The sequence below is a fragment of the Notothenia rossii genome (genome assembly GCF_949606895.1).
Source record: "Notothenia rossii genome assembly, chromosome: 1".
Taxonomy (NCBI): domain Eukaryota; kingdom Metazoa; phylum Chordata; class Actinopteri; order Perciformes; family Nototheniidae; genus Notothenia; species Notothenia rossii.
The window spans coordinates 22,328,049-22,351,489 of record NC_136912.1 but is presented as its reverse complement, the minus strand read 5'-3'; the positions used below and the strand labels follow the sequence as shown (position 1 = coordinate 22,351,489).

At 41.5% G+C, this 23,441-nt stretch overlaps 1 protein-coding gene across 4 annotated transcripts in view; it reads left to right on the top strand.

Annotated features, from left to right (window-relative positions):
- pax5 (paired box 5) overlaps nucleotides 1-23,441 on the top strand; it is a 58,410-nt gene that overhangs the window by 5,678 nt on the left and 29,291 nt on the right. The window contains exons 1-6 of one of the 4 annotated variants that reach the window (XM_079679627.1): nucleotides 834-1,256; nucleotides 8,537-8,702; nucleotides 12,364-12,561; nucleotides 13,662-13,726; nucleotides 16,038-16,163; nucleotides 22,092-22,192. In XM_079679627.1, the coding sequence (XP_079535753.1) occupies nucleotides 1,214-1,256; nucleotides 8,537-8,702; nucleotides 12,364-12,561; nucleotides 13,662-13,726; nucleotides 16,038-16,163; nucleotides 22,092-22,192 (699 nt within the window). In that variant the 5' untranslated portion in view covers nucleotides 834-1,213. Of the gene's footprint in view, nucleotides 1-833; nucleotides 1,257-8,536; nucleotides 8,703-12,363; nucleotides 12,562-13,661; nucleotides 13,727-16,037; nucleotides 16,164-22,091; nucleotides 22,271-23,441 lie in introns of those variants that run through there. The other 3 variants (XM_079679625.1, XM_079679626.1, XM_079679624.1) reach the window with 3 other exon arrangements.

Below are 23,441 nucleotides of genomic sequence, written 5' to 3'. Positions count from 1 at the left end.
AGGGGTTTGGAAGCGCGGGCGCTGTCCGCACGAGAGCAGGTCCTGAAACGCGGCGTGCGCCACCGTGGACGCTGGGCGCTGGCAGCTTAAAGAATTCTTTCAATCCAGGCTACAAATTTAAAGCACAATCCTCGGTGTGTTCGGCTGGTGAGCACAGAAAAAAACTACGTTGTGAATTTGGACAGGACTGTTTTCTTTTCCAACGCGAAAAAGTGCATCTACAAACTCAAACCGGGAGTCCGACAGCTTGAGCAGCGAGTCCTTCACAGAGGGGGGACAGATAGTGACCAAGAACTGCCTTACTAACAGGATAACAACTCTCACTGCAGCCTCAGAAGCTTTACGCAAGCCAGAGAGTTTGGTATTTAATTTTCTTGCTGCGTAATTTTCTGAATTGTCTTTCTTTTTCTTTTTGGCACGGTGGATATGAGAATTCAAGATGTGAGCACGTATCCGCTCTCACTCGCTTTATTGATGGGAGATTCCTCAGTGTGAATGTGAAAACTACTGCCGAGGACGATTTCTGACAAGAGAATTTTCAGCAAATATCCTGGAAGAACAATAACCGTGGATCTGTAAAGATTTGTTTTTGTTTCTTCGATCTGGGTATTGACATCTTCGTTGCATTTAAAACAAATATATTTTTAACAGACTGAAAGGAAAAAGTTCAGACCCCCCACCGGCTAAGTCGCAGTTCAGGGGTCACGGTCAGCGGACCGAGAAGGAGAGAAAGGAAGGAGGCTACTTCGTTTGCTCTCCATATTTTTGTTTAGTAAAACTTTGAATCGGTTTTTTTTAACTGAGGCGACTCGGTGTAGACTTGCAGCTTGAGGGGATGAGCACTATTGCTGTCGTTCCCCTCCTCTGGTTTGAGAGACGCCAGGACCGACCCGGTGTCCCGTCCCCATGAGGGGGGAGCCCGTCTGTGATTCATATTTTTGACGCCTTTTCATTCTTCCCTTCTACTTAAAAGTCCCCAATATTTTTTTTAATTAATTTGATTCAAAGTACAACTTGTATCACATTGTCAAACATTTCTTTATATTAATTAAGAGGGATATACCCTCCCTTTGAAGGGGAGGATATTTGGACGTAACCCATACGTCCATTTATTGGAGGCTCCGGTGTGAAGTGGCTGACTGAAGCTGTGTGTCCGGTGGCTTTTTTAGACCCCTCACACCGTACCGGGGCCCTGCAGCCCTACAGCTTAACGATGGAGATTCATTGTAAGCACGACCCGTTTGCGGCAATGCACAGTAAGTTTATACTTTCATATATTCCCCCATCTGCACGATCCCATCTGCCATAAACTGAATCTAACCCCCCACAGTTCTGTGTGCATATTATGCAATAATAACAGCGGAGTATTAGCGTTTCCGGCACCATAGCCTACACTCCAAAAAACCCTGCTTGCCTTGAGTCCTAAATCCTAATCTTTCACTGGAAGGACATCTAAAAGTCTCAAATAAATGCTTAAATAATACAAGCTCTTCGCATTTTGCATTTCGCAAAGGAAGTCTTTTTTTGAAAAAAAGTTCGATATATAATTCATTACATTTGCAATCATCTATATTCTTATTTTTATTCAAAAGGAATCCGTTGTGAAATTTTGAAAATTCATCGAGCAAGTGAAAATGTATTTAATGTATTAACGAGTTGTTACTAAATAGGCCATTGAGTTGGTTGTTACATTTAATGTATTGTAAGAAGATTGATATTTTTTGCAGTGTTTACAGTCTGGATATATATGCAAAAGTTAGGGCCAAAATTATTATATTTTAGAGACAATTTCTGGTTTGTAAATTTGCTTTTTATCATGACTCTTGATTGTAAGTCCTGTCTCTATAATATGTTTTAACAGGTGTAGATTAATTGAGCAAAGGACGTGGAATTTAAATGTTTTTTGAAAAGTGAAATGGATTTTATTCCAGATTATGATAGCTGTTTGCTGTATTTGTTGGTGCCTTGTCTGTGAAAAGGTTTGCTGTGTTTCCTTCGACGAAGAGGAGCATGCAAGGGTCAACGGGAGAGAGAAAGAGAGAGATTGAGGGAGAAAGAGAGGGAGACATATATGGTTAACAAAGCATGACTAAAAGCTGAACTTGATCAACAAACAGTAACAGTGTTTCCAGCACATAACCAGGTTAGACCGACACTCGCTGCACCTTACGCGCACAGATGCAGGCGAGAGCTGCTCGTTTCTTATTATAATAATAACAACAAGGTGAGACTCTGTTGATCCCCCGCAGGGAAATTCTCCTCTCACTGCCCAGCAGGTCAGAGCTGCACAGGTTCAGCCTCACAGCATGCTGCAGTGTGTTGCTCAAGGACACTTCAGCAGAGCAGGTGCTTGGGGACACGCAGTGTAGGCTATGAAGAAAGGGGGGGGGGACAACTTGTTCATTCAGTCGTGACATGGCGGGCCCTGCTTTGTTTTCTGGTCAATTTTACCTCCCCAAATTCTAGCTAAAGGGTCACGAATATATTTTATACAAGCCTGCACAACTGTTAATATCAATAATAAATCCTTAAAAAAACAACAGTTCACACTGATTATAGAATATGAAAGTAGCCTATATCAAATGTAGAGTTAAAATCAACTCCGAACATTGTCTTTATTGGAGGCCCAGATCCTGAGACATGAATACATTAAGAACTTTACAAGCTTAATTAATAGCATATTAAAGATGTTGAAACCGTGATTTTAATAATCCCCATATTGGCAACTTCAATGTGTGCTAGGGCTGCACGTCTTTTTTGCTTTTGCACATAAAAACTGAATAAAGCGACTATAAAGCTTTCCAGCGTGTAATTTATTATGCATTATACCTATCTTAATGCAGTTTAGTCCCGGAGAGAAGCCCTGTTCTGTGACTGACAGCGGTTCCCACGGTGCGTTATCCTGCAGGATTACAAAAAAAGAAGCTGCACACACACATCCAAAAACGACTAGAACGAATCATGTTTCCTCTTCCATGCCGTTTCCCCAGAGCCAATGAACCGCGATGCTTACGGTAGCAGCGGAGCTAAAGTTATATATGTCAAGCCCGGAAACGCTTTAAAACGATTACACGTAAAAAATGTCAAAGGTATGAGAGAGGGGTTGGGTGGAATCGACAGTGACACGTGGAAATGTGGTTGGCGAGTGTGGATATGTGTGTGTGTGTGTGTGTGTGTGTGTGTGTGTGTGTGTGTGTGTGTGTGTGTGTGTGTGTGTGTGTGTGTGTGTGTGTGTGTGTTACATTTTCAACTTCAGTCTGTGCTACAGTCTTTGCTTTTCTTAATTTAACAAAAGTTATAAAGTGATATACAGTCCAAAACTTCGCACTTTGTGCATGTGTGTGCTTAAAGCTGGCAGGAATTTCCTCATATTGTTTCGATCCTACAAGGTTACTTTATTTTTGAGTAGACTATTCGTTATCTTTGTTTTTTAGTGTAAAGATGCTAATAAAGGAAAGAAAAGAAAAACCTAATATCTATGGTTGATTTAATTCGTTATAATTGGTTATATATTTGCAAACTTTGTAGCGTGTTTTGAACCAAAAGCAACAATAAATAGCAGTGGTAATTTAAAAATCTATAGCTGGTAATTGTGATGATAATGAGCTGAATTTCATAACCACGCATTGTAATGGTAATGCTGGCATGCTGAATACTAAGCAGGCGAGGCTGTGGCCTACCTTGATGATCTACTCGTGAGTTTAAAAAAAACATATAGTAGGCTACGTATGTCACTGGAATGAAAAATATACATAAATATGTACGTATATAAATAAAACTGAAGTAAATAAAGGTTTAGCTATATGCTTGATTTGTTTGCCTCAAATATTTAAAAAATAGCTGTAAACAGTCTTCTTTTGGTACAACATAAGTACGCCTATTTACAAATCTGACCGTTTATAAACGAGATTCCCTGAATCCCACTTCGCTGACAGAATATTAATTGTTCCAGCTTCAGGGAGAAATATAACACTACACGTCCAAAACGCCTGCCTGGCACATCTCGCAGATCTATTCACTGTTTGCTCAAGGAAATGTGCTTCATCTGTATTCTTGCGGGCAACTTTCCAAACAGGTTTTCAGCAAAAAGTAATTTCTAGTCCCGCTTTTCTTTCCTTTTATCCAAGAGACAGAGGTAGAGAGAACCGTTGGCGATTTGTTGCGATTTCTCTCTTTTCACTTTATTTTTCAGTCGTCAGGCCGTGACGAGGCAGATGAGAGATGAGGAAGAAGAGAGAGAGAGAGAGAGAGAGAGAGAGAGAGAGAGAGAGAGAGAGAGAGAGAGAGACAGAGAGCCTAATGGACTTTATTTTCTGGATGGGGGAGCTCCAATATATTCTGCTTTATCTCTGTATTCTTTCCTCCCGGAAACAGTGAATCAATCAGACATTTAAGGAAGTGCTGGGTTTTAAAGTCAGCTCCTATAAAGAGTAAATAAATAAATCACAACAGGGCTGCATAATGACCCCTGGTCCCCTAGCTGTCTTTCCCTCTCTGATTCCGTTTCGCCGGGATGAAAATGAAGCTGCTGTCTGTGCCAACACTTCCCCCTCTAGAGACAGTATAGGTTCAGCTTTTAAAGAAAGACCTTTAAAAGCCAAAAGCTGCTAATTTGGCAGAATCTTTGTATCTCATTTGCAACAAAACCTCAGGAGCATGCCAATGTTGATTGAATTTCTGGGAGCAAGTGGTTCATTTGGTTGGTCAGTGTGATGAATTACTGGACCTCTGTCCCTAAACTCACACAGCTGTGAGGTGACATCTGTCCTGATTCCTTGTGACCTATTAATACATATAATTTTAAGCATTTGTCCACAAAAAAGGGATAGATTCCTCTCCAATTACAAAATAATTTCTGTCTATTTTCATTTTATAATGATAAAAAAAACTGCAAGATCAAAGTTGATCTGCCTGTAGCAGGTCATTTCCGAAGGCTAATACTATGCTTACATGGCGGAGTCTTTAAAATGCTACACATTTAGAGAATTATGCGACAGTATCCGATAAACAAATGCCTTTATAGGACGTGAAATGTATTGCGTTTTGTCCTATCAGTATTTATAGGCTCGCAAAATACATTTCTAACACATAATCCCCACAAACTACCTCAAGAATAGTGAGAGTCTGAACGTCTAATGCCAACAGTAAATACACAGATAAGTGAATAAATAGTTATCTGGAGGTTTTGTAGGTCACAAGTCATTCCTCTCCATCTCTTTACAAAGCAAGGCGTATTTCATGCCCTGGCCCAGATAGGAAGGGTGAAAGGAACCATTTCATTTACTCTTATCTGAGAAAGAGAGGGAGAGAGAGAGGGGGAGAGTCTTTTCTGCAGATACCTGTAGGGAGGAGGACGAAGCACATTGGGCTTCTATAAACGTCCTCGCAAAAACTGTGCTTTTATTCATCGAAGGGTTTCAGGACATAATAATAAAGAGAGGAGGGAATAATGCCTTTACACAGCTATACAAAACACAGAGAGTGAGAGAGTGTGTGTGAAGGACTTCAATGTGTCCATGTAGGTCAGCAGGCTTGTCTAGCTTTAAGGAAAGGGAAAGTGTGTGTGAGTTTTCGCTCTGTACCCTATCCCAGTGGGACATTACATTCATCATTTTCAGAAAAATCAAAAGGGACACAACAAACATGTTCAACAATGGTGGGGTTAAGGTGGGCTAAGCTTTAGGCGCTGACCATGAACGACAACCAGTCCAAATGGGGACTTCTTATATATCAACTTTCAATTAAATACACGTCTAAAAATATATGTTTCTAAAACAGGATAAAAGACAGTGGGGTTTGGTGGGGTGCCTCCCAGTACATTCACTGAAATGAGGACCTAATGGTAGAGCGTGTGTTCTGCTGTAGACATTGTAAAGAGCTTTGAGACAGATTTGAGGACTGGTTAACATAATAACTGTGACGTTGGGCCATTATTGTTTACACATTTGACTTGACTCTTCACCCTGACCTAACTGACCCAGAATTAGAGTAGTACCTGCTCACATTTTAAATTAAAAACACCAGCAGGTTCACTCACTAACTGGGAACCAACACATATGTGGGACAGTACCAGAACACCATTCTTACAGATATGTTTCAAATGTAATTTCAAACATCAGTGAATCAACATCAATTACTCTGTTAACCGGTCAACACAAACTATAAGGTCATAATGCCAGTGTCTCCCTTAAAGTAGTGTCTCTGATAAAGTGTTCAATCCCAAGATGGGATGATTGACAACATCATGAGATCCTTTTGTTCAGGACTTGACAAACTGAAACAATAAGCTGAGTAATATTCCTGCATGGTGAATACAATGATTTTAGTGAGCCAATTGAATGCCCCTGTGCCACCACAGCCATGCCAACACACAACTGAACAATTACACCCTACAATTACACATCTTTAAATGAATTAGATATTAAGTTTATTTGATAATAACTTTCATATGCTTTTACTACAACTCATGTGACTCTATTGTCTTAAGAGGTAATGCTGGTTATTGCATTTCATGCCAATTTAGCCTCGGGTTAGGCCAGCTTTCATTGACATTGCATAAATATGACTGTCAAGATATTGGTGTGTTTTGTAAAGAGCGATTGCTTTTCACATTGTGCTGTCCACAGCAGGCATCTGCATAATGAGGCTTCTTCTATCCTAAAAAAATAAAGTAGTAAGGAAGAGAGTGGCCGCCCGCCTGAGCTGTTTGGAAATAGCTTTGTTTGAATTCACAGAATGAGACTGTAGCCTTCACATTTCTGTATTTATCCTCCATGTTTGGATCTATTTATATTTGAGATGGAAGAGACTGCATGTGTGTGTGTGTGTGTGTGTGTGTGTGTGTGTGTGTGTGTGTGTGTGTGTGTGTGTGTGTGTGTGTGTGTGTGTGTATGTGTGTGTGTTTGTTTCTTTATTTTATGCTGTTGGAGGGGAGAAGAGGACAGAGGGACAGGTTCAGGGGACAGCTTTGTGGTTCAGGGGGTATTCCTGCTGGGGTAATGTGTTTAAAATCTATTACCCCCACAGCTAGGATTAGTGTGTGAGTGTGTGTGTGTTTGTGTGTGTGTGTGTGTGTGTGTGTGTGTGTGTGTGTGTGTGTGTGTGTGTGTGTGCGTGCGTGCGTGCGTGCGTGCGTGCGTGCGTGCGTGCGTGTGTGTGTTTCCCCTAAAGACGTAATCACTATGGTAATACAAAAGGGAGTGGATTATGGGGTAGAAAAAAATCTGGTTGATTTCTACTCTGCCTCCGGTAAGATATATACATATACAGTATTGAGAAGCAGGAGAGAGAGTCTTGACTGTATTTTTATTTATATATGTGTTTAAAAATACAAACGTATGTAGCTCATACATTGGTTAGCACAGAGCTAGACAGGCTGCAGTTTGTGACCTGGCTGGCCTGAGCCTTTCAGTGGAGAGTTTGAGGTGTTGGTGTGTTTGTGCTTGCCTCAGACTGCCGACCCGTCCACACTGCTTCTTCTCCGGTGCATGCTGGGATAGGCTCCAGGAAAGAGAAAATGATTTGGTTACGTAATCGATAACTCGATTGACAGCAAATTCATTGTTAATATGTTTGATACTCAATGAATTGCCTTAGTCAAATGTAATGATTTTTTTTCTGGTTTCTGCTTGCATCTTTGGGACCTTACCTTGGGACTTTTTCAGTTACGTTCAGACTTATAAACTAGATGGATTCCAAATCCCTGGTTATAGTTTTCTCCAATTACCTGCTCTTTTGCTGCGGCAGCCATTTACATTTGTCAATTAAAACTGAATTTTGTCTGATGAATTAAAAGGAAACTCTTACCTTCTAAATGTAATAGTAACAGTAGCACAAACAGAATCATGTAAAGGGTTAAGTTTCTAGAGTATTATAGTGTAAAGCAGTCCTATTCTCTTTCATTTGTTTTCCTCATATACTTTAATCTCTCAGGGGAATATAAGTGGTATCCTTCAATGAGGGGCCTGCGCACGGCGTTGGTCAATAATTAATTGAAATCCCCTTATTGACTTAAGATCTTAGCTCACTCTGACCCGGGTGAAAATGGGCGAAGTTTGCATTTTGTAATTGTCACACTAGATCCAATTTGCTGAGCAAGAACAATCAGGCGCAGAAGAAAACTTTAAGTATTTGAGATAATAAATTCACTCCAGTACTTGTTGGATCCTAGACCAGAAAGTGTAGGACTGCTGAAGTTAATATATCACAACCAAACATCTTATACAATAATGGTAACATCAAAATTGAGGACATAACAATTGAGTAAATTAGGATGTTTTAATAAGTGTCTTTTGTGGATCACTAGTTTGTATCCATTGCATATAGCTAAAACATAAGTTGGTTAGATCTCTAAGCTCCTTGTCTCCTCATTGCCTCATCAACCTTCATTTGGTCACTCACATTTAAATTACTTTATCTTTGTCTCAATTCAGTGCCTGGACCCTCAGTATAATGTATAGGCAGCCATAATATTTCCTCATCATAGACCTTTTTTGTATTAATTTTAAACTGTATATTTTGTCTTCCTCATGTCTAGGACATGGCGGGGTGAACCAGCTTGGAGGCGTGTTTGTGAACGGCAGGCCCCTCCCAGATGTAGTTCGGCAGCGAATCGTGGAACTTGCCCACCAAGGGGTCCGGCCCTGTGACATCTCACGCCAGCTACGAGTGAGCCACGGATGTGTCAGCAAGATACTGGGCAGGTAAAGGACACACAATCACCCACAGCCGTATGATGGCTAAGCATTCACACCCTTTTCACACACTCAACAGTGTGACAGAGTGGTTGTGTGACCTGGCACGGCCTTGGCGGTTGACTAAGGGGATCCTGGTTTGACGCCATCTTGTAACCAAAATGAAAATATTTAAATGTCTATGTATGAAACATTACAGCTAGAAGTATCTGGTTCAATTTGAGGTTATCCTGCTGAGTTTTATGAATCAATACACAGGCTTTACGTTCGGCTTTGGCTTAGCATGTGTCAAACTGAAGCTCCTGTAAGGTCACACCAACTCATTTAGTGTCCATTCTGCCATTTCTTGCACAAGCTGCATTTAAAGTGTCGTTGTTTTAAAGCTTGCGTCTTTTGTGCCTTTTGACCTTCCTCTCCCCTCTCGGTATCCTATATTTCTAATACGACCCCTCTCAATATGTCTGTGTCTCTGGTCTCTGCTCACCCCCTGTTCTCTTCATCTCTGCCTTTTCAAGGCTAAATTCAAGAGTAAATCCCTGCTCGTTCCGTCCCCCGGAGAAGAAAGAGGGACAAAAGGGAAAAGATTCATCACTTTTTGGAATTTGCATCAAAATGAAAGTGGCACCATATTTCTGCACCCCAAAAAAGGGGAAAAAGACAGAGGGAAATGGAGAAAAGGGAGAATGACAAGAACAAGGAACATAATCAAAATGGGGAAAAGCGTGTTAAAGAAGAAGAGTGCAGGAAAAAGCAAAAAGACAGAGAGACCATTTGAGGGGACGGAGGGGAAGGATTAGCTACAGCGACCCTCAGCTATATCAAAAAAATGTGTTGCTCATTGTTCTCCCCTGCCTCTCTTTCTCTCTCTGTCTTCCTCTCTCTCTCCCTCTCTCTCCCCCTTCCTGGCCGTTCAACTCACTGAAGCGTTACCGTGAGGGGGGAGGAGAGGGGATCGAGGGATGGAAGGAGGGAGGGAGGGTTGTTTTATCCTCTCCTCTCTGTCTCTCTGGTGCCAGCAGAACAAAAACACCAACTCCACCACTCTGTGTGTGTGTGTGTGTGTGTGTGTGTGTGTGTGTGTGTGTGTGTGTGTGTGTGTGTGTGTGTGTGTGTGTGTGTGAGTGTGTGTGTGTGTGTGTGTGTGTGTGTGTGTGTGTGTGTGTGTGTGTGTGTGTGTGTGTGTGTGTGTGTGTGTGTGTGTGTGTGTATTAGCTCATCGTTTGTGCGGATATCAATAACCATGCTCGTTTATTCACCAATGATTCAGCTGTGAATAATTTAAATAGTTTTCAATTTGGAAATAGATTGTTTTTTCCTTTAGCTGTGTTTATACTCCAGCTGTGAATAGTCAAATTGTGCAACTCACACACAGAAAAAGAGAGACAAGCAAACGCACATTTAAAGGAACACACATCTTCACGGAAGGGATAACTCTACGGTACAGCGGTGGAGAGAGAGATAGGGAGAAAGAGAAAAAGGGGGAGAGCAGGTTTAAGACTGACTGACAGCTTGCATCCACACACAGCATCCCCCCTTTTTCTGCGAGCTGCAGCGCATTTGCTGCCCCCCCCCCCCTGCCCCCATGCCCCTTCTGCATGCAAATACATTCATGAAATAGCCATGGTGGATACGAAACGCCTGAATCTGTGCATGTGTGTTTGTGTTTGTATTTGTGTGTGTATGTGTGTGTGTTTGGTATCACAGCCACCCTCTTCCTACCTCTGTGTCACAATTTGAAATTGCCAAAGACACAACAAACAACAGTCAGCCATCATCAATATCTTTGGAATCACATCGATCACTGTTATCAACAGTTTGTTCTGATGACGTCGGGCATCATTACAAACAACTTGTAGTGAGGGTTTTATTTTTACTAAAATTAAATCACTGACAACGATAACAAGGTTGCATGCAGTGAGTCCAGAAAACCCTCGTCATCCATTGTATGGTTTCAATTTTTGGTAATATGATTAACTATTGACTTTAACATTATGATTACTATACTTGTCTTCTCTTTATCTGTACCTTGTGTACCAGATGTAAACAGTTTTTACTCTTTCGCCCTGGTGAGAACTATATGAGTTTACCAATGAGCGGAGTGCCTGGAGAAAGTCTTCTTTTCTATAGTAGCAAAGCAGCAGCATAAACAGTTGCCTACAAATGCAATCTTAGAGAGGAACCGATATGAAAAAGACAATCAAACTAAAGAGTTCAAATAGAGCTAACAGCAGAGACAAATACCAATGGAGTCCAATACCATTGGGTTTACAATAATCCTTAATGTGGCCAGCTATCAGTCAAAGTATTAAGGACAGGCTATAAATATACAATATAGCAATCAAGTGTTCAGAGTTAATGGATATCGCAATTGTAAAAAAAAAAGTTCTGTCTTTTCTCCATCACATTTAGAATTAATATTACAAATTATTGAAGGTTTACGTTTCTTTTAAGAATATCTCAATACATTAACACATTATTGGCCACTTTAGTTCATTCTCCTGTCCACACTGAAACCTTGTGAATATAAGAGGTGGGTGACACAATCCACATTCCTTGTTCTCAGCAAAAAAAACACTGTGACATTTAATTATAGCTAATAGAAATACACAGCAGTTTCAGAGTTAAACAAATCTAGCAAATATCTTTCAAAGTGTTCGTCTTTTTAGAGCAAATTCTCTTTATGTTTCGGAAGAAATATGACTCCAGTTGAAGGATAAACTGTCAACAACAGGGGAATTTCTCACTGCAAATACTCTGACTTTGGAAGATAATCACTTGATTTTTTTAAATCAGAGTCATATTAGTCTCAGTTGAATTAACAAAAAAGGCATATTTGCACAGGACAAGCTCTGTGTATTTTGCATACCATCAATCAGCTCACTTCTCTTTGTCAGTAAGGACAGTGAGAATGTGGACCAACCTATCCTTCAAGAAATAAAACACCACGAGCCTGAAGGTTCATCTTTTTCAAGATCAGGTGCAAATAGAGGAGGAGGGTGAGGGGGACAGGCCAGAGATACGTGAAGTGTTTTAAAATCATTTTGAATTCAAGCCAGAAGGAAGCCCTGACAGCAGTGGGAAGGTCGTTCTTTTACTGAGAAGGCATATAGGGAAGAGTTGAGACTGGGTGCAACAAACTCCACACCACGAGGAGTAAAGTGACAAGATTGCACTAAATCTAAATCTGAGGAAGAAATGCAAAAAATTTGCTCCTGTTAGACTGATGTTAGCCAAAAAAAACGCTGTTGTTAACCAACTGTATGCTGTCCAAGCAATATCTTCTTAGGAGTATTATCAAGTTATACTAATACAACTTGTATAATTCTAAGAGAAAGTTGTGTTCAAAAGATCCAGAATAATGTTCTTAGTAAACAGTATACATGGTTAAAACATAGAGAGAACATATTTATACATTGTTTTCATCAAATGTGCAGTCTCATTTGTGATAAAGAGTATGAAAAGACATTCTGTTGCACCATGGCATAATGGTTACAATTGTGATATTGCCTTTTTTATAATAAAATCAACTCAATCAACTAGCTGTAAAAGATTCAGAATTTATAAATGTTAACCTTCTAACAGATTATTTCCTACACTTCTAAAGAAACAACAACCTTCTTGTGTTGTCCATCATGACCAACGCGAGCATCTTCTGCGCTTTGATTGGCAGGTACTATGAAACGGGCAGCATCCGCCCCGGGGTAATCGGGGGATCCAAACCAAAGGTTGCTACTCCCAAAGTGGTCGACAAGATCGCCGATTACAAACGCCAAAACCCCACCATGTTTGCCTGGGAGATCCGGGACAGGCTGCTGGCCGAGAGAGTGTGTGACAACGACAGCGTCCCCAGTGTCAGCTCCATCAACAGGTACTACTGTCTGAGTACATGTGTGTGTGTTTTTGAGGATCAACTCACAGCAACAGGTACTGAAAGAAGGTAGAGCTCAGAGCAAAAATAATACAGTGTTTTATGCGTGTGTGTGTGTGTGTGTGTGTGTGTGTGTGTGTGTGTGTGTGTGTGTGTGTGTGTGTGTGTGTGTGTGTGTGTGTGTGCGTGTGTGTGTGTCCGGGAGAGGAAAGAGAATGGCAAAGAGGCCCCGGTCTCCATATGTATGAAGTGGCTGCAGCTCAGTGGTTCAACACGATGGTACAATGACAACCCTTTCCCCTGAGCATAGAGCCAGAGAGAGAGGCAGGGATAGTGAAATAAGAGAGAGAAGGAGTGAGCAAAAGAGGCAGACAAAAGGAAAGGAAGGTGTGCGAGAGAAAGGAGAGCAACAGATACAAAAGGGAAGGAAAGAAAGGAAAAGGAAAGGAAATGAGACAACATGAGAGGAGAGGAAAAGGGGAGGAAAGGAAAAGAAAGGGAAGGAAAGAGGAAGAAAAGACTTGCATGAGCAGCCAAGCAGGAAGTGTGAGGCCCCTCTGCCATGTCAGCCTGCCACCACACACACACACAAACACACACACACACACACACACACACACACACACACACACACACACACACACACACACACACACACACACACACACACACACACACACACACACATACACACACACACACACACACACACACACACGCACACAAACACACACACACACACACACACACACACACACACACACACACACACGCAGTTTAGCTCCCACGATGGTCATGTTCTCTCTGTCACTCAGAATCCTCTCACACACACACACACACACACACACACACACACACACACACACACACACACACACACACACACACACACACACACACACACATACATACACACACACACACACACACACACACACACATACACACACACACACACACACACACACACACACACACACACACACACACACACACACACACACACACACACACACACAACACACACACACACACACACACACACAAACACACACACACACACACACACACACGCTAATATCTCCTCTCTCCTCCTACAGGATCATTCGGACAAAGGTTCAGCAGCCGCCCGGCCAAACGGGCTCAATGTCGGCTCACAACTTAGGTAGGTCTGATGCTTTAAGAAATCCTGTTTCAAACTGTCAAAGCAAATTTTACAGCACGGCCGTTTTTGTATGATTCCCTCAGGAGCTGGTGTGCCGTATGTGGAACAAAGCAACGTATTGAGATTCTGAACCCTAACTCACGGTGTGAAATGTGTGCCACAAATGTCTTTGCTTGAATGTTTCGATCAAGATGTCCCAAAATGAACAGTCTGAAAGGGAAGCTAGTTAATTTACAAGTGGTTAATGTATTGCTTATTACTGTAAACATTATTTAATGTATGTGATGGTTTGGGGTAACCATTTCATACATTTGTTATCTTGTTGTTGTTGAGTATAAAGTGAAGAGTTGAACAGTTGAGTAGAAAAAAGTAGAATCAGTAACAGAGGATCATACAAAAGAGGCGTCCAGCTTATTGCACATAAAACAATCATCATAATCATTGATAAGTCTCCTAATGGATATCATAATTCTGAAATGCCTATGAAGCAAAAATGTTTAAATTACAGCAGTGCTGGATTTATAAATTTGACTTGAAGTAACTACCCTGAGGTCCACTCAGAGGCTACGAAGGCCACATTTTTCCACATGTTGGATTTGATCAATTGCACATTTGCTTTGGAATATGTGCCTCTGAATCACATAATAATATAAAAATGATAAAAGCTGTAAGGCAGATATTGGATTATGACTGATCTCGTTTACTGTAACTGTTTTCTTACTATTCCTAAATGAGTTTGTGTTCAACCGAATGATCACAAACATGGTTTCACAGCTAAATGCCGGTTCGTGGGATAATTCCATCGTAAAGTAGATCGCGAGGACATTAAAGTGTATAGGTAAAAAAAAAAAATGTTTCTGTCACTAAAGAGGGAATTTAATATTCTTGATCAAAAGACCCTTGAATCTCCTCCTTAAACATGGTTTGGCTCCTCATTGCAGTATATCTATTACAGCTATGACTGAAACATTTCCTTTTCCTCTATGAATATCTTAGAACAAATACATCGGAAAGCTTCTCTCCCTCTCCTCCTCTCTTTGCCCTGCAGTGGATTGTGTTTCGGTGTATCTCATATCTTCATAATCACACATTGTCTATTAATCTAAATTAATTTCACACACACTGCTCCCTGACTCCTGCCTTTGCACACATTTAGCAGGCACACATTCATACACACATGCATGCACACCTAGATGCAACCAGACACACACACACACCCGCACGTACACACGCTTACAGATTACACAGATAAATGGGTCCCACTCCCAGGCGGAAAATTGAACATTTGGATTTGCTGAATAAAAGCGTTACGTCTGATAAAAAAAAGAGTGAAAAGAAAGAGAAAGGAAAATCAGATAATTGAAGTGCTAAATCAAGTGATGGGAAAAGGAGGGATCTGCATTCATTATACTCTCCTTGTCGTTAGCGAAGGAGTAACAGCTGGAAGGGACCTTGATCCTCTGCTTTATCGTTTCTTTTTATTCCCCTTTCGGTCTCGTCTTTCTGTGTTTGGGGGTCTGCTGGGAGAGAGGATTAGGATGTCTGTCTCCACACCTTTCTGTCCCTCCTGGGATACCATACTGTCACTCAACCCCATGTCCGCTTACAGGGGCACAGATAAGGGACCGAGGAATGAGTGACTGCATGTGTTGGTGTGTGCGTGTTTGTGTGTGTGTCAGGAGGTTGCACAATGTGTGTGTTTGTCACTGAAGCGGTGACAAGTATGTCGCTGTGTGCGAGGAACTTGTCTGCTCCAGGGGGACGATTAGAGGTAGAGACAACGAAGGGCAAAACGCAGACAGACTTCGGTCCTTTGTGGATTTGTTTGGATCTGTATGGCTGAGTAAAAGTTTTAGAGGATTAAAGTGCCTCTATGTTGAGTTTAAGTAGAGAGAAATAGGATTTCACTCATAGTTTTTTGTTCTGTATCTTCGATTGTGAATGTGTCACAAATAACTGAAAGACATGTGAGTGTTGCTATTTAAGTAAAAAAAAAAACAATACAAAACAGCTGGGATAGAGGTAGCAAATAGATATCGTATGTAGTTGCAAAGGTATCAACAATACATATGCAGAAATATCAACAGTTTTTGCGTGGGTCAGCAATTCAATATTTAATTTCTCTGTTAATTTCTTCCCCCCTCGAGTGTTAGGTGGCATCATGTTATCATAAACAGTGCCATTTGAATGATGATCTAAGATGTTGTCCTTATGATGCTCATCATAAACATAACTTTTAATGCTTCAAAATAAACATTAAAAGTTATATTTTTCATTTGCCAATGAATTTACTCTAAGTTTCTGTCTGCAGCAACTTCTGTAGCGGCCACACAAGTGTCGGGAGTGACCAACGACTCAGCCGGCTCCTCATACTCCATCAGTGGCATTCTGGGAATCAGCTCAGCTGCCGATGTGGGCAAGAGGAAGAGAGACGAAGGTGAGCAAAATAATATGTGTGTGTGCTTGACTGTATTTATTTTAACCCCATCTCTTGCGTTTTTATACATTTTGATAGAAATAACTTTTCCAAGTGGACTTAAATATACACAACATTCATAACTGCGGCGGCCAGCCTCACAACCCCCTCCCTTCTCTCCCACCATGGAGAGCCCAGATGGGAAGAACTCGGATCAATGACAGATGTGTGTAAGAGTGTGTGTGCAGATGCAATGTGGGAGTTCTAAACCAAACGTCTTCATTCAGAGAGCCCTATTTGTTTACTAACGGTGCTTCACTGGAGAGTTACCTGAGGAGTCAGTTTATGCATGCACTATCGATGATATATATGCTGTCATACCGGATCAATGGTGTATGTATGTTAATGGGGGTTCTGAGCTTGTGTGTGTATTTGGGGGTTCTCACTTGTACAGTATGTATATGTTTACGTGCAAAATGTGCATGTGTGTGTGTGTATGTGGCAGTGTCAGTGGCATTAAAAAGCAATCACACAGACAGCCTCCTACGGTAAATGAGACAGGACCAGATGTCGGAGCGAAGGGGGGTGACAGAACGCCACTGGGGGCTATTTCTCGCTCTCTGTGTCTAACACACGGACGCACACACACTCATACAGTATGGGGTCCTTTTCCCACTGTTGATGAATTTCCCAAAACATTCCAGCAGGTTCCAGGATAAATCCCAGGTGCACCTTGAGCGTTTTGATATGCTCGGATACAGCCCACTTACCCATCAGCAGAGCACAAAGACTTTAGACCTGACATGCACTCAAACACACACACACACACACACACACACACACACACACACACACACACACACACACACACACACACACACACACACACACACACACACACACACACACACACACACACACACACACACACACACACACACACACACACACACAGAGTATAGGTGAATAGAGATCACAAACTCCACTAGATGTTAGGGTGAACACATGGTGGATAAAAGTTAAGCTTGTTTTGTATCCCTTTCTGACATATGAAGTTAATAAAAAAAGAGGAAAATCCAGATTATCATCAAAAACTCAAAATATCGCAAAAAGTGTATACAAATAATGCAGCAGAAGAAAAACCATCAGACATTTGTAGATTCATTAGAACATTATAAACTTCCTTAAATTGATACATGATATAAACATAAATGCCATATTTCCCCAACATTTGACTGGTGCTTGGTAACTTGAATTAAATGTTATTGTTGTTCGCCTAAAATGGTTTAATAGTACCCGTTTGGAGGAATAGTGTCATCAAGTTTTAAAGAAATTCAGGATATTCAGTTAGAAATTACCAAAAATAAGGAAGGAACCTTGACTACAGTGGCCACAGAGCACATCATATAATTATTTCATAATGCTCAATTCTGGTCTACAATTGTTCTTTCCACAAATGTTGACTTTTATAGAATGAAAAGCACAAGAGTGACTTATATTGTTTTCAGAAGTTTATTGAAATGTCTTACTGGGAACGAAGCCATAGTACGTGTTATTAGATACAAATTTGAAAAAAGCTATAATAATTCAAGATGTATATTAGGGATCTACTTTTCTTATAAAGCCATATTGCATTGACGAGAATTAATAAGTCATGTATAATTACACAAATGTATCCAACATTACTATGTGTGATCTGCTGTCTGTAGCACAGAAACTGTGGTCGAATCTACAGTTGAAATCGAAGCTCTGTTATCTCATTAGGAGCATTATTGTTTCACTTTGTTCTCACATAACGTGCTAAACCATGTGCTACATGTGTGGTCTGTTTTTTTATACGACTGGACGTTGTGTTTCACAATTAATATTGAAAGTATTGTATCACGTTTCACTGAAGCGTCCACTAAGCATTGTGTGGCTCCGCGTCACGTTTGGCTTGTGTGTTTTATCTGCAGTGTTCCTGTGGCAGAGGTCTGAGCGGTTGGCTCTGTGGTCTAATTAACAGCATTGCTAATCACAGCTTCCATTAGAGCAGCCCCCGCTGGATAATGACACACACACACAGCACGGGGCGACAGGGGGGAACAGCATGAACTGACATGGACACACAAATACAGACACAAACACACAATAATGCAAGCTTCTCACACACAATCTCCCATATGCTTGTCGGTACAAACATTTGTACACAGAAGGAAAAATACATAAACAAGACCCACAATCACACAGCTATGTCATGTTGACTTTGTCGTTATACTGTATCTTTCTCTTAGTACGGGTGAATATGTTACATTATGCAGTAATAAGACGGTGTTTTATAGGCCTGATAAAAATAAGAAAACAATGTTTTTGCTGCCCAAAAAAACCCTATCAGGAAAGATCAATAAAGTCAAATGTCTGCTGCCTAAAAAAGTCAGGTAGGTTTTTGTGATATTATGTACTTGATTAATAAGATCATATCACATCTAATAATATCATATATGAACCTTTGTGCAGGAAACCTTTTATGTGTGCTGTAACCTTACAAGCATAGAAGTGGCAGCTGTGCAACTGATGGGAACACTGGAAGGCGGGATCATGTTATGTGTGTGTGTCGGCAGGAGGAGTGTGTGAGGGTAATGCCCTGTGATGACCTCTGCCCCCAGCCAAAGCGAGGGGAAGTGGGGGGAGGCTGGGGGCAAAATGTAGATGAATGGGAGTGAATGGAAGAACTTGACTTGTGGGGCCAAAAGGGGACTATTGTATCTTAACCTATTCTCTTACATAGCCTCTCTGTCTGTGTGTGTGTGTGTGTGTGTGTGTGTGTGTGTGTGTGTGTGTGTGTGTGTGTGTGTGTGTGTGTGTGTGTACATGCACGCTCATTTAAAATAGGTACAGGTGTGCATGTTAAAGGAATCACCTTGAATAAAAAGTATTTTCAGTTTTATTGAAGATAAATCACAAGTGTACATGTATATAAAAAGTGTCGTTTGCATGAACAAGAAAGATTTACCCAGAATGCCAAGATGACCTCTCACCCCCTTGTGCATCCACTGTGACATGCAGCAGCTTAGCAGATAAAAGATGCTGGGTGTGAGCAAAAGATGGAGGATGGAGGAGAGGAACGAGGGGAGCTCCGCCCTTAACTTAAGAGTTTCTCTCAGTGCCTCCCGCCCCCCAAAACTTTGATCTCTGGAGTTTGTCACACACACACAAACAAAAACACAAACACAAACACAAACACGAACATGAACACGAACACGAACACGAACACGAACACACACACACACTTCTCTGCACACAAAACATGCACTGAAACACGCAAACAGGTGACAACCTGACAATCTAATTCTCAAAGGTATTTGGATTTAATAATTCAACTGTTCTTGTGTTGTCGAATAAATGGCCACTACAGGCCTAGTCAGAGGGAGACGGTGAGGGATAGAGGGAGAGAGAGAGAGAGCATAGGAGATAGATAGTGAAGGTGGAAGAGAGAGGAAAAAGGAGAACAATAAGGGCTCATTGTTTGTTTTGTTCTGCTCTGAAAAAGAGGGAAGAGAAGCGCTTCCCTTCTGAGACTGACTCACAGAGGTAGAGGCAGCTGTGTGTTTGTGTGTGTGTGTGTGTGTGTGTGTGTGTGTGTGTGTGTGTGTGTGTGTGTGTGTGTGTGTGTGTGTGTGTGTGCCTGCGCACGGGTATCCAACAGTGAATAGGATTTAACCCGTCACGGCGATGCGTTTCTTTACCCATCCATGGATACAATGAGACCAGCCGGATATCAAACTACCCACCCACACCCACACCCACACCCTCTCTCACACACACACACACACACACACACACACACACACACACACACACACACACACACACACACACACACACACACACACACACACACACACACACATCAATGGAGTATATTGATTATTACAAGTTAAAGATGTGCTTTTACTACTCGATTACAGTAGGTTCTGTCGTATCCTTCAGTCTGTACTTTGTAGACACTCCGTCATGAGAGACAAGGGTCAGACTTTCAGTGTGCATTCAGTTGTGTGTGTGTATTTGTGTGTGTGTGTGTGTGTGTGTGTGCGACAGACAGAAGCAGAAAGCAATAAGCTTGCTGAAATGGTGCCATCAGAGCTACATGATTGATCAATTGAATTCCATCATGGGGACTGGCCGGTGGGATTAAATGGGTCGCCGTGGGTTACCAGGCTAAAGCATCATACCGGCTTTATCTCCCCCCTGATTGGTCTGTCACCAGAGACCTGGACCATACACTCACACTGCTCCCAGCACCTGTATATGACTATGTGTGTGTGTGTGTGTGGGGGTGTGTGTGTGTGTGTGTGTGTGTGTGTGTGCATGACTATAGACGAGAAAGAGAGATTATGATCAAGCAGTGTTTGTAAGAGAGTGGGTGAAAGAGGTTTTGTGTACTGAAGAGGTATGGCGAGGTTTTGTGAGTTATGCAGCACTCTGTGAGTGTGAGGTGTTTTTGCTGGCAGACAGATACTGTCTCCTGATTCCAGGTTCACTAGAAGTCTTTGCGGCGAACTGAAAAACACTCCTTGTGCCAATGACATTACCACCTACAGTATACTCGGAAAATAAAAGAGTTTGCAACCAGTTGTAGTATTATACAGCTGGGAATTATTGATCATTATTTGATTAATTTATCAAGTCTAAATGGCTTCCCATGACAGACCCAGAGTTGTAATTCAACCGTGTGGACACTATCTTATATTGGCTTTGAATCCTAGAGGTTTTCTTCGGGACCTGGGCAGGTGTACTGCCTCACATGATGGCTCTCGAGTCAGCATTAATAAATGCCACTAGAAATGTCAAATGAAATAATCTGCTAACAAATGAGGGAGATAAAGAAATAAGAGTATCCCTTGTTCTGCTTTGGTTATGATCCTTTTAAAAATTAAAATAAATTGTGTTGAGTACTCTTGGCTGTGGTTTGGAAATAAGGGATGGTAATGGATAATAAGAGCCAACTTGTAATGAAGTGTAATTATCATGTAATGTTGAATGTGGTCCAATTCCATGAAGCCCTTGTTCTAGTTTGTCCACTTTCTTTCTTTTTTTTTACATCAGTCTTTGTTTTTCTTTAGGATCAGAGTCTTGCACAAATGGATCTTTATTCCCTGTCCAAATGAAAAAAAAAATTGAAGCTCCTTCCCCCTCTCCAACTATCTGTCATATCAGTGTCTCTGCCACCGGACACACACTCACACACTGACATAAACACACGCCACACACCAAACACACACTCCCACACAAAAAACGCACAGTGACCCCAGGACTAAAATAGGCTCTCAGGAGCGGTTTGAAGCAATGAATTGGCTCTACGGAGGGGGATTTTCACCCTCATCCCCTTTTTCTCTTTATCTTTCTCTCTGGTTCTCTCTTTTCTAATCATTTGTGGGCCGCGACTCTTCAGAGTTCTTATAATTGTCTCGTTCAGTCCCTCAGCCTTGCAATAACTGCAGGATACGAGAGCTCACGGTCTAATACTGATACCCCAGCAATATATATTTGTGTGTCTGTGTGTGTATGAGTGATACGACAAGAGGAATGGAGAGGTGTGTTATATATGAGAGTGTACTTTGAGAGATCAAGAATGAGAGAATTGGATTGCATTTGTATAGCATTTTCTCTGAGTCTCCACAATCTATGAAGTCACTCAGTCCGAAATCAGCTCAGTGGGGTTCATATGAGTCCATACTTTGCTCCAACTTCTCTCTCCACATCTGCCTCACTAAATTATTTTATAAACACACACCTCCCTTAATTTCTCCATCATTGCCTGAGACTGGTTTCTCCCTCTGCAATTCACATTAGACTCAAACCCTCTTTAAACCTCCTCTATTTCTCTTTTCAGCCTCATATTCCTCCATTAAATATCCTCCATGTACAACCTCTCTAACCACACTCCTTTCTCCTGTCTTTCTCATGTAGGATTACAGGAGTCGCCGCTGGCCAACGGGCATGGCCACAGTGGGCGGGACTTCCTCAGAAAGCAGATGAGAGGGGAGCTGTTCTCGCCGCAGCAGATCGAGGTATTGGACCGCCTGTTTGACAGACCATGTCCAATCCAATCCAGCTCTGACCTCTATGTGAGCCCTGACTCTGGCAAGGTAAGGGCGTGGCACCGCAGGCTCTGGGCCGAGGCTGAGCTTGAGAGTAGGTTGAGGGTACGACACAACTTTAGGGTTCTCTAATGCTAGGTACCACTAATGCAAACCGAAGATTTCACATGCTTGCTGCGCTAACTTTGCAAAGCTTTTTATAGGTATTCTTAAAGTAAGGAGTGAGTGACCTCAAATAGTGACTGGTTGGCCTTTGACGAGATGCCACATATTTCCGTGTCAGTAAATAACGGTCTGGTAATCCCAACAGTATGTAAATAATATTGTTACTCGCAGATGCAAAATCTGACGACAAGAGGTAATACATGAATTAAACACAAACATTATAATGTAAAAAAAACAAGAGTATGCAGTGAGGCTATATTCATAGATTGATTAAAGATTACTACGAACATTTTCTAGGATTAGTTACAGAGGGCAGTCTTAAATCTATGGCGCTCTAACCTGGATTTGCCTTGGTGTTAGCTTGGTAAACAAGTTATTTGTCAGTGAATACAAAGGTTGTTTGTTTGATCTACAAATATGTTGTTTGTATTTAGAAAAGCAACTTCATTCATACAAATTACAAACACTAACAGAAATGCTTGCCTCTGCTTTTAGCTAACAGCCTGTCCATCGTGCTACGCCTTGCCATGCCTTGCCAAACTCAAAGAAATTAGTCGGTCTGTTCAGAAAATCCCAAATAAATATTCCTAATGCTATCTCCCCAACAATGCAGAATAATTGCATTTGTTCCTGGTTCATCTGTTTTGTTTTTCCACTGAGAGATGTGAAATGACAGCATCAAGTCGTGTTTCTCTGTCAGTCTGACACACTGCTGTGAGTCTCTGTGGTCTGATAGACATTGTGATGGTTGCAACAGAGACCCACTCAGGCCTATTGATGTTCCTATAATCCTGATACACTGCAGGGGTTAATGAGCATATTGACCTGGCTCTCATTATGATCTCACTTCCTGCTGTTTGGGGATGCCAAAGGAGCTGTCCGCATGCTGATGCCTATTGGGACTGTGCTGCGTTTGTGTGTCGTTTGCATGTGAAAAAAGAAACATGAGCAAGAAAGGGATTATATGCATGTCTTATAGCAACATCTAAATTGACCTCCCTCCCTTTCTCAGCAGTTTAGTTAATGTAACTCTGAGTGGAATAAACAAGTGTAA